The 12,415-nt window shown below is 45.0% G+C and overlaps 1 protein-coding gene across 1 annotated transcript in view; it reads left to right on the forward strand.

Annotated features, from left to right (window-relative positions):
* Positions 1-12,415, forward strand: part of ADCY2 (adenylate cyclase 2) — a 1,371,519-nt gene that overhangs the window by 830,081 nt on the left and 529,023 nt on the right. Inside the window, exon 5 of the mRNA XM_029590013.1 lies at positions 103-251. Within this exon, the coding sequence (XP_029445873.1) occupies positions 103-251 (149 nt within the window). The remainder of the gene's footprint in view (positions 1-102; positions 252-12,415) is intronic.

Raw genomic sequence — 12,415 nt, forward strand, 5'->3', positions numbered from 1 at the left:
ATATCCCCCATAATGTCCTTTCAAAATAACTATCAAATTAATTTATATCATGCATAGCATAAAGTACAAAACTCTGCTAAATAATTTTATTTTGCCTTTCAGGAACGTCTTCTCCTTTCTTTGCTTCCTGCCCACATTGCAATGGAAATGAAAGCTGAGATTATTCAACGGTTGCAGGGGCCCAGAGCAGGCCAGCTGGAGAATACAAACAACTTCCACAATTTGTATGTCAAGAGGCACACAAATGTGAGGTATCATACTTAAGACCTGTTAACAAGATTGAGGGAGGGAACTAGTACAGCATATAACAGAATTATATAATGTTTTGAGCACATCATTACCTCTGTATTTTTATTGTATTGCTAACATGTTTCTCACAGGACAAGCAGGATGGTTGTCCTCACAAATGGGTGACGTCGAGGATGGAGCCCAACCACGGAAAACTTCTGTCAAAGTTTCAGGAACTTTGACTGGCCCCTACTGGGCATGCCCAGCATGGCACTAACCCTGCAGCCAGCAGGGGTCTCCCTTCAGTCTTCTTTTTTCCGCGCAGCAGTAGCCACGCGGTCAAAGAGCTCTTAACCATGTTCCTGACAGGAATTCTTCAATTAAAATTCTGAAGAAAATTTGCCCCTCAGGGGTCTCCCTTCTTCAAATTTTTCACTCCGCGGAACTTTGGTAAGTTTTTGCCGCCGTTTGGTCGGCTACCGTCGAGTTTGGCCCTCGAGGCCCGTTGGCAGTTGACAGTCCCGCGGCTAAATTTTTGGCCTATCGCCATGGCGTCGGGGTTCCGTCGGTGTCCGGATTGTACCCGAACTATGTCAATCACAGACCCACATAGAGTCTGTGTTTTGTGCTTAGGAAGCGAGCATGATGTCCTAACTTGCACCAAATGTGCCCTAATGACACCAAAAGGTCGCAAAGCCAGAATGGAAAAGATGGGACTACTTTTCCATGCTCATACCCCAACGCCATCGATTGCATCGACGTCATCGGAACCGGCACCGTCGAAGTCTCATCATCATCGACAGCCCTCCGGTGACCGTCCGCCATCGACGACTTCACGGCCATCAACTCCTGTCCCTTCCCCTGATCATCGAGGGGATCGGAAGGAGAAACATCGCCATCGACGTCATAAGTCTCGGCCTGTAGAGGAACCGATGTCATCGGCCTCCGCACTGTCCGAGCCTCCGCCAAAGAAGTCTCGACCAGAAGTGGCACCGTCCACTCCTGTCTCGCAGACACCGAGGCAACCCTCACCCCTCCGGGGTTTGGGAGCCGCGATTCCACCTGTGACGGTGGTCCCTCCGGCTCAGCCTCAGCCTCCCTCTCCCGTCGAGCCGGGTCTCGTTACCCCAGGTCTCCGGGCAGAACTGGACCGGCTGGTCCAGGAGGCCATCGACAAGGCGATACTACGGTTCCAGACTCCTCCGGCACCGACTCCAGCACCGAGAGTAGAACCGGTCACGATCCGATCCCAGCAGCACTGGCACCACTGCTTGCCCGGATGGAAGCGCTTATGAATGCCTTTCCACTGGCAATACCCGGATCACCGACAGCCTTCTCATCAGGTGGAGAAACACCGTATCGAATTCCCCCTTCGGGGGTAGTTCCATCGGTGCCTTGTCGTCCCTCGCCACCGATACATTCCTCGGGGGCGATACGCACATCAGCTCCACCGAGGATTCCGATGCCGACACCGATTCCCTCGATGCCGACACCGATTCCTTCGATGCCGGCACCGATTCCATCGAGGACATTCTCGATACCCCCGGTGATTCCTTCCAATTTCTCGGAGCCTCAACTGGGGCCTTCAGGTATTCAGCCCCCTCATGGTCCTACAGGTCAGCATCCTGATCCTTATGACACCTGGGGTGATGATACCTCTACTGACACCGATGATTTGCCTTCACCACCCTCTCCTGCGGGGAGTAGAAAGCGTTCTCCCCCTGAGGACCTCTCTTTCATAAATTTTGTGAAGGAAATGTCGGAGTTGGTCCCTTTCCAACTTCAATCTGAACAAGATGACAGGCACCAGATGATGGAATTGCTCCAATTCCTGGATGCCCCTAAGGTCATCACCTCTATTCCAATTCATCAGGTTTTTCTAGACCTTCTCAAAAAGAATTGGGAATCTCCTGGATCTATTGCTCCGGTAAACAAAAAAGCTGACTCTACCTATCTCTTACAGTCAGCACCTGGCTTTCAGAAACCACAATTGGACCATCATTCTGTTGTGGTAGAGTCAGCTCAAAAGAAAGCTAAACGACTAAAGCCACATTCTTCCATACCTCCTACTAAGGAAAATAAATTCCTAGATAGTATAGGTAGAAAGGTGTACCAAGGAGCCATGCTGATTTCTAGAATAGCTTCTTATCAGCTGTATATGACTCAATATAATAGGGTCATCCTGAAACAGATGCAGGAGTACTCAGATGCCTTACCAGAACAGTTTCAACCACAGCTTCAATCCCTACTAAATAAAGGATTTGAAGCTGGGAAGCATGAAATAAGAACAGCTTATGACATCTTTGATGCTTCCACTAGACTTTCTGCTACGGCCATCTCTGCCATCTTGGCTCAAGTCATCTGACCTTCGTCCAGAAGTTCAGGACAGGCTCTCTGACTTGCCCTGTCTAGGGGATAATTTGTTTGGTGAACAGATTCAGCAAATTGTTGCTGAACTAAAGGATCATCATGAGACACTTAAACAGCTCTCATCCATTCCTCCTGACTTGCCTTCTAAACAGCCGTTTAGGAAGGACTCTAAAAAGTCTTTCTTCCGGCCACGGAAGTATTATCCCCCACTAGCCAAAGCTAGGCCTGCGAGGTCTTACCATAAAACTCAACCTCGCCAGTCTCGTAAACAAAAGCCCGCAGCAGCTCCACAACCTGGCCCTGCGACGGGTTTTTGACTCTCTCTTAGAGAGCACTTGCCAAACCCCTCTTCCAGCCATACCAGTAGGAGGTCGGCTGTGCCACTTTCTAGAAAGGTGGCATCATATCACCACAGATCAGTGGGTGATAGCGATAATTGCACAGGGTTACCATCTCAACTTCCTGACTCTCCCTTCCGACTCCCCACCCCTGCAGGCGTGGAGACTCACCGATCACTCTGTTCTTTTAGAGCAGGAAGTTTCTCTTCTCCTACAGTCAAACGCTATAGAACCCGTTCCTCCCTTACAACAAGGACTAGGGTTCTACTCCAGGTACTTCCTGATCCCAAAAAAGTCAGGGGGACTTCGTCCAATCCTGGACCTAAGGGCCCTCAACAAGTACCTTCACAAGGAGAAGTTCAAGATGGTAACCCTGGGCTCGCTTCTCCCTCTGCTGCAAAGAGGGGATTGGCTATGCTCTCTAGACCTGAAAGACACATATACCCCCACATTGCGATCCCGCAATCTCATCGCAAATACCTGCGTTTTCTAGTAGGCCGAAATCACTACCAATATCGAGTGCTACCTTTCGGCCTGGCATCCGCACCACGAGTTTTCACCAAATGCCTCGTGGTAGTTGCAGCTTTTCTGAGGAGGGCAGGTGTCCACGTCTACCCCTATCTGGACGATTGGTTAATCAGGGCCCCAACCCAGCAGATTGCTCGGTCCTCCCTGACCCTAACAACTCAAACTTTGCTTTCTCTAGGGTTTCTTGTCAATTACGACAAATCCTACTTAGTCCCATCTCAGACCTTATCCTTCATTGGGGCAGACTTGGACACCTTACAGGCAAAAGCCTTCCTTCCTCATCAACGGGTTCAAACCCTTGTGTCCCTAGCTCGCCAGCTGCAGTCTCAACACACAGCAACAGCTCGCCAATTCCTCGTTCTACTGGGACACATGGCCTCCTCAGTTCATGTGACTCCCATGGCCCATTTAGCCATGAGAGTCACGCAATGGACTCTGAGATTACAATGGACACAAGCGGTTCAGCCTCTGTCCTCCATTGTTCGCATCACCGATGCACTCCGTTGGTCTCTTGCCTGGTGGACAAATCAATCCAACCTCCTACAGGGCTTGCCTTTTCTTCCACCAGATCCCCAGGTAATCCTCACCACCGACGCTTCCAACATCGGTTGGGGAGCCCATGTAAACAATCTACAAACTCAAGGATTCTGGTCACTAGAGGAAGCCAAACACCAGATAAATTTCCTGGAGCTGCGAGCAATTTGCTATGCTCTCAGGACTTTTCAAGATTGCCTATCGAACCACGTAATCTTAATTCAGACAAACAACTAGGTGGCCATGTGGTACATAAACAAGCAGGGAGGCACAGGCTCCTTCCTTCTGTGTCAGGAAGCTGCGCAGATTTGGGCAGAAGCCCTCTCCCGCTCCTTGTACCTCAGGGCCACCTACCTGCCGGGAGTAGACAATGTATTGGCAGACCAGCTGAGCCGTGTCTTCAAACCACACGAGTGGTCACTCAATCCTTTGGTAGCGACCTCTCTGTTTCACAAATGGGGTTATCCCCACATAGACCTCTTTGCGTTCCCTCAGAACCACAAAGTGGACAATTACTGCTCTCTAATTCGGAGCCAGCACTCTCGGCCGAGGGATGCATTCTCCCTCACGTGGACAACCGGTCTGCTCTATGCATTCCCTCCACTTCCTCTTCTGTCGAAGACTCTCGTGAAGCTGCGTCAGGACAGAAGAACTATGATCCTGATAGCACCGCACTGGCCACGCCAAGTGTGGTTTCCCATACTCCAGGATCTCTCCATCCACAGGCACATTCCTCTGGGAAAGGACCCGCATCTGCTCACTCAAAACGACGGATGCCTCCTCCATCCCAACCTCCAAGCCTTGTCCCTGACGGCATGGATGTTGAAAGGTTAGTCCTTCAGCCATTTAACCTTTCAGATTCAGTTTCTCGTGTCCTGATTGCTTCACGAAAGCCTTCCACAAGAAAATCTTATTCCTACAAATGGAAAAGGTATACTTCATGGTGCACTTCTCAGTCCCTTGATCCCCTTTCCTGTCCAATCTCTAAATTCTTGGACTATCTCTGGCATCTATCAGAATCAGGTCTAAAGACCTCTTCCATTAGAATGCATGTTAGTGCGGTAGCCGCCTTCCTTAAAGGTATCGGGGGTGTCTCTATTTCAGTACAACCCCTTGTAACACGCTTTCTTAAAGGCTTGCTCCATTTGAAGCCACCTTTACGTCCTCCGGCCCCATCTTGGGACCTTAATCTGGTTCTTGGTCGCCTTATGAAACCACCTTTCGAACCTCTTCACTCCTGTGACCTAAAATATCTCACATGGCAGGTGTTATTCCTTTTGGCTATCACTTCAGCTCGCAGGGTTAGTGAATTACAGGCCCTAGTTACCTATCCGCCTTACACTAAACACCTGCAGGACCGGGCAGTACTCTGCACTCACCCTAAATTCTTACCTAAGGTAGTTTTGGAGTTTCATATTAATCAATCCATCATACTACCTATCTTCTTTCCCAGGCCCCACTCTAACTCCGGGGAACAAATTCTGCATACCCTGGACTGTAAACGGGCTCTAGCTTTTTATCTAGACCGTACAGCTGCCCACAGGAAGAGCACTAAATTATTTGTCTCTTTCCATCCTAACAAGTTAGGGCAGCCTGTGGGTAAGCAGGCTCTTTCCTCATGGTTGGCGGACTGCATCTCCTTTTGCTATCAGCAAGATGGCATTCCTTTCCAAGACCGTGTCAAAGCACACTCTGTGAGGGCCATAGCGACTTCAGTAGCACACCTTCGATCGGTGCCGCTTCCTGACATCTGCAAGGCTGCAACCTGGAGTTCCCTACATACATTTGCAGCCCACTATTGTTTGGACAAAGCTGGAAGACAGGATTCCATCTTCGGCCAATCTGTCTTGCGTAACCTTTTTCCAACATGATGTACCAACACCCTTCCACCTTCCCGGTAGGGTGCGGATGCCCTCTCCCAAATTCCACCCCAGTTGTTGTGCCTGTTGCACTCTGTTGGGTACATTTGGTGCAGGTTCGGACATCCTCCGCTCGGTACTCACCCATTTGTGAGGACAACCATCCTGCTTGTCCTGTGAGAAAGCAAATGTTGCTTACCTGATGTAACAGGTGTTCTCACAGGACAGCAGGATGTTAGTCCTCACGAAACCCGCCCGCCACCCCGCGGTGTTGGGTTCGTTTTTATTTTATTTTTCAGCACTGCCTGTAGCTTTGAAACAAGACTGAAGGGAGACCCCTGCTGGCTGCAGGGTTAGTGCCGTGCTGGGCATGCCCAGTAGGGGCCAGTCAAAGTTCCTGAAACTTTGACAGAAGTTTTCCGTGGTTGGGCTCCATCCTCGATGTCAGCCATTTGTGAGGACTAACATCCTGCTGTCCTGTGAGAACACCTGTTACATCAGGTAAGCAACATTTGCTTTGCCTACACATTTATAGAAACAGTCCTATCTACACTCATGCCATGCTGTTTATTGCCTCTCTTGCTTGAGTCTTTATCCTAAATGTTTATCATTTTAACTTTTTGAAAGAAACGGCATGTACTTTATAGTAATTCCTAGGGATGTGCAGACCAAAAGTTTAAGTTCATAAGTCCATAAGTCGAATGGGGGTCCCATTTGCGGTCAATATGGACTTATGGAGAATTCCATAAGTTGAGTCTATGTCCATATGTGCAAATAAAAATTTAAACCCCTCACCCGCCTTAATCCCCCCCCCCAAAGACTTACCAAAACTCCCTGGTGGTCCAGCGGGGTCAGGACGCCATTCCTGAACTCCTTTGCAAGGAGCACGTGACGTCGGCGTCACGTCAGAGTGACGCGGCGTCACGTGATTCCCCTCGGGTTCGCTCCCGGAACCCTCGTTGGGCTCAAAAGGAACTTTTGAGCCCAACGAGGGTTCCTGACCCCCCCAAGCTGGCCAAAAGTGCCTTTTGGGCCCAACGAGGGTTCCGGGAGCGAACCCGAGGGGAATCACGTGACGTCGGGACGCGGCGTTGGGGGGGCCTCCTGACCCCCCCAAGCTGGCCAAAAGTGCCTTTTGAGCCCAACGAGGGTTCCGGGAGCGAACCCGAGGGGAATCACGTGACGCGGCGTCACGTGATTCCCCACGCGTCGCTCCCGGACCCTCACGGAACTTTTGGCCAGCTTTGGTAAGTCTTGGGGGGGGGGGATTAAGGAGGGTGAGGGGTTTAAATTTGTATTTAGATCAACAATCGCGATTTCCAACGTATTCAACATAGCTATGTTGAATACGTTGGAAATCTGATTGTTTACGCCTCATCTTTTTTTTAAGTCAAAAAAAAAAAAAAAGTTGCGTTTTCCATTTAAGTTCAAAACGAATGCACACCCCTAGTAATTCCCTTTTGTTCCCCATATACAGTGAGATTGAGTAATCATGACTGTTTTAGGACTCCCTTTGCTGAATTCTGCCAGTGGCACACACAAAACAGATCAGAGCTGGGTAGGTGTCCATGACCAGTCACTATGGTCTTTGAGTAACTTGTATTCTTGAGGATCCTTCATCACTCAATAAGGCATTCTAGGCTCTATCATCTAACCCTTGTATTAGCCAGGAAGGTAGACCTTTTCCTATCTCTGAACTAGCAGCAAGGTGTTAATGACTTTAGGCTTGTCTGAAATACAAAAGAGAAAAAGACCATTTACTTTGTATGTCAGAAGTTTATAACAGGCCACTGTATTAAAAAGTAATTCCTATTATTCAGATTTTAGCCTATATGGACTGTTTGAAAATTACCCTCTAGATATCCAGATTTATTGTGTTCTTTGAACGATGATGAGCACATTGAAATGCATGCAAACAGAATGCTTACTTGTCCTGGCTCGCATCATGCCTGTCAATTTCCACTGATACAAAGTAACATTAAAACAACTCAATATAATCAGAGAACACCCAATTCTACTATTACATTGAGATCTGTACAGTCTTCCTCAATGCCATCTTGGTTACTATAACCCAGTTTGGAACCATGCAAAGTAACTAGAAGCAAGCAGTTCCATTAGTGAATATTAGTGTGCACTGGAGAGATATGCTGATCTTCCTAATAAGGGCCTAGTTGAGAATCCTACAAGAATTCTGAGTAGTTTTGACCTCCCAAGAAAGGTTAGTTGCTCCATAAATCTCTTCAAAATCTCACCTGCACATTGTCCTCATATTTCCAAAAATGGAAATTCAGAGGTTATCTAAAATGTGATTATGACCAGTCAAATCAATGGATCACACAGCAAACAACTAGAGTCTACACCCACTGACAGGCAGACTAGACTGTAAATCATGCTACTACTGAAGCCATCCAATGTAACTCCTTTTTTAAGAAGTCTTAACTCCCTTCAGGGCACATAAGTAATTTATATATTCAGGGCTGCTCCAGCTTGAATTTCACATCTCACACTGACTCTCAGTCTCTGGGGGAATTCTTTTTGTGTGTGTGGGGGGGGGGGGGGGGAAGCTCTCGCTTATGGCCAAGACAATGAAAAAAAAGGTCACCATTGTATCTGTTAGTGCTTCCCATGAGGTAAGGTGCAGCAAGAATTAGACAGGACCAGGACTTGGGTGCAAAATAATAGTTTACTGATTCAATAAAGTTAAATAAAGCACATTGTCCAATAATGAGTGTACAGATGTCTGTTGATACAGGATTTTCTGCATGGTAGGTAGGTGTCCTTGTTATAGACATCTGGGTAGAGCCCATAGTGATTTCTAAATGTGCACACTCTCCCATTGGCTGTTCCTTTGGAGCCCTAGTGATAGGGTCCCCTCTGCACTGCTAAAAATTATACCTTTAGTCACTACCTCCTCCTCTGACACCTACCCTGTCCTAGTCCTTTGATAGGTAAAAATCCGGATTGGATATCCTGATTTATGTTCTTCCATCCTTTAGTTCAATTATTACTTTGTCCTTGATTTTTTCTTTTCCTGTGGGACTTCTCTTAGGGAAGAGTCAGTTGGATCAGGCTTTCAAACAGCTCTGCAATCCCAGAGGGAATGGGGATCAAAAAACCTCCCCACTTAACTCAAAGTTAAAAAAATAGTTTAAAGTTTAAACTGGTTATCTTCTCTGCCTTCTGTCTCCCCCACCAGGATCCTTCCCTGATGCTTGCCTACCTAGGGTTTAGAGTAGGCTCACAGGTCTTTGGTCCCCTGGTGAGAGCCCTTTTGCTCCTAAAGGATATCAGGCTTACAAATCTCTTTCTCTCTCTCTCTCTCTGTTTCTCAATAGATTCCTCGACTGGTAGAATTAGTTGAATGTCGTCAGCATATATGTAGTGTATGATACCTAGTCCTGCCAGTAGGTGGCAGAGGGGGAGCATGTAAATGTTAAATAGAGTCGCTGAGAGTGCTGAGCCCTGGGGGACTCCTGTTTTTAGGTCGATCTTGTCTGATATTGTGTTTTTTATCTGTACCTGGTACGATCTGTTTGAAAGATAGGAAGTGAACCATTCAATTGTTTTCTTTTGTAGTCCTATTTCTTCCAGTCTTTTTAATAGTATGTTATGGTTTACTGTGTCAAATTCTGCGGACAGATCTAGTAGTATCAAGATGTAGTGTTTTCCACTATCAAATCCACATAGTATGTTATCTGTTAAAGAGATTAGTAATGTTTCGGTGCTATAGTGTTTTCTGAAGCCATGTTGTGATGGGTAGAGTATGTTATTGTCATCTAGATGTTCAGCTAATTGTTTTTGTACTGCTTTTTCAATTAATTTTGTGAGCATAGGTAAGTTTGAAACAGGTCTATAGTTACTTAAAATGTTTGGGTCACTGTTTCTTTTTTTCAGAACTGGTTTGATTATTGCATTTTTCAGTGGGTCTGGCATTACTCCTTCACTGAGTGATGAATTGATTATTTTGGTTAGTGTGTAGGAGGTTATATCAGTTAGTTTTTTTTATGTCTGTGGTGGGAATAGTGTCAATTATATGTGGTGCAGGGTTCAACCTTTTTATCATGGATTCTACTTCTGTTTGTGATACCTCATCAAATGTGGAGAATTGTTTCACATCTCTTTTTTGCATTTTGATTTCCTGTTTGGTTAGGATCGGAATCTTAGCTCTAAGGTTTGTGATTTTGTCTGAGAAATAGTATGCTAGTTCGTTGCATTTGTTTTCTTGTGGGGTTTGATGTATCTCTGCTTTATCATTGGTCAGATTTTTTACTATGTTGAATAGTGTTCTTTGGTTCTTTGAAAATTTTTCAATTTTTGAATTAAAGAATTGTTTTTTTGCATCAAGAATTACTTTTTTATAATAGGTTAGTTGTTTCCTAAATGTGGTTAAATTATCTGCTGATTTGTTTTTTTTTTTCCACCTTTTTTCTTTTTTTCTCATATTTTGTTTAATTTCCTTTATTTTTTTGTTGAACCAAGGGTTTTTTTGTTTGGGCTCATGTATTTGCATTGTTCTTATGGGGTTAATTTTGTCTGCTAATTTATATATATATTGAGCACCTTGTATCAGATACAAGGTGCTCAATATCTTTAAGATTTTGGATGTACCGGTGGAACCAACATCCTTACTAGACCCATTCACTGCTAGACTCAGTGATGGATAAAACATGTGAGTCCCCCTTCTCAGGATTTCCAGTCTCCCAGAAATTAGATTTGAAGTTCCAGATGAGAAAATCTTTTCACTATGGGGTAGTACAACTCTCACATGCCTCAGTGGTGGTGGAGTCGGCGATGAAGAAATCACAGCATCACTCTAACATGCCCTCAAGCAAAGATAACAGGATCTTCAACAACTTTGGCTGCAAGGTTTTTCAGAGTTCTATTGTTGTGGTTCTCTTAAAATAATAATGCTTAAAGCAATTTGCTGTAGAGGAAAGTTTGTTTTTTTTTATTATCTGATATAAAATAATATAAATCTTAAACATTAAATAATAAGATACCTTATGGAAAGGCAGATTGCCACGCAAGACTTCAAAACTCCCTCGCAAATGATTTTACTATTAACACAGCATTATATAGAATTTCAGTTGTATATTCCTAATCCTTAAACTAGGTTACATAATTGTCAAAATTTCTACGACTGGCTTTCTGTTATAAACAAATAATCTGAATGGCCATATAGTAATTTAATTCTTGGTCTTGCATGTAAATGTTTTCTTGGAATTTGCCAGCATTAGCAATCTTGTGTTTGTACTAAGAATATTTTCTATAACATTAGATGGAATGTAAACTGCCCTCATCGCTGTTCAAAATGTTCTTCAACCTTGTGGCTCAGTATCTCTATATAGCTTATAGCATCTGACTGTCTATATAAACAACTACAACATTGCAACACAAATGTTATGTTACAATGCTATATTTGTTAGTAATTATAAAAGCTGCTTAAGAAAAATCAAAAACTTAAGAGAACAGGAATGACTACCTTTTGTGTGATATGTCAAAAAGTATTTCACTGAAACTAAGGGCCATGTTCAACTCGAGAATTCAACAACACCAGTTTTATATAACTCAGTACGTCTACGAATGTGTTCAGAAACTAAAATCTTTCGTAAGATCGGACATGGGTGAACAGTTGACATCTCACCCTCTGGTAAATTTGGAAGAGGGACTTAAGCAATCTACTTCACACCATCTGTGATGCCTTTGATACCTCGGTGTGCACTTCCGCAGTGTCCATTGCTGCACAAAATATGGCCTTGTACTGGTACAGCACTATTAGGGAAGAAGTCCATGAAAAGCTAGCAGACTTGCCTTGCAAGGGTGACAGTCTTTTCAGCAACAAATTGAGGGAGACTGCTTCTCAAATAAAAGAACAAAACATGATGGCCTTATCACTTATTTTGCCTGGGGAACAACAAGAGTACTGCCAGGAGATACTACTCAATATAAAAAACCCTTCTAACAAAGGAGGCCCTATAGCCACTACCAACCCTATAGGACTACATCCTGCCAACCACCAAGGATGCAAGCCCAGCAATTTCAGCAAAGAAATCAGCAGAGAAATCAGCAGGGGCAGCAGCAGCAGACACAGCCCCAAAGCCACAACAGGGTTTTTGAATTTTATCCAGCTACAGCTATCATCACATATAGGGGGAAGACTGACATATTTTCGCCCAGTGGAACTCTGGATTTTGAGTATAATGTTTCAGGGATACAAACTAAATTTCAAGCAAATCTAATCAATACCACATCTAGTAGCACCAAAATGGGATCCTTCACAGATTCCTTTGTTGCAGCAGTAAGCGCAAGCTTTACTTCAACAGCAGGCAATTTGCATGCTGCTGCAGGTTTAGCTCAACAAGGACGACTACTCCCAAAATTTTCTCATCCCAAAAAAGAGTGGGGGTTTTTGTCCAATGTTTGACCTGCATTCTTTCAACAGATCCCTCAAAAAAAACAAATTCAAGATGACCTCCCTAAAGTCAATTCTGCCATTTATACAGCTCAACGATTAGCTGTGTTCCCTGGCCTTGAAGGATGCTTATACTCACATCCCAA

Source organism: Rhinatrema bivittatum, chromosome 2 (genome assembly GCF_901001135.1).
Source record: "Rhinatrema bivittatum chromosome 2, aRhiBiv1.1, whole genome shotgun sequence".
NCBI classification, from domain to species: Eukaryota; Metazoa; Chordata; class Amphibia; order Gymnophiona; family Rhinatrematidae; genus Rhinatrema; species Rhinatrema bivittatum.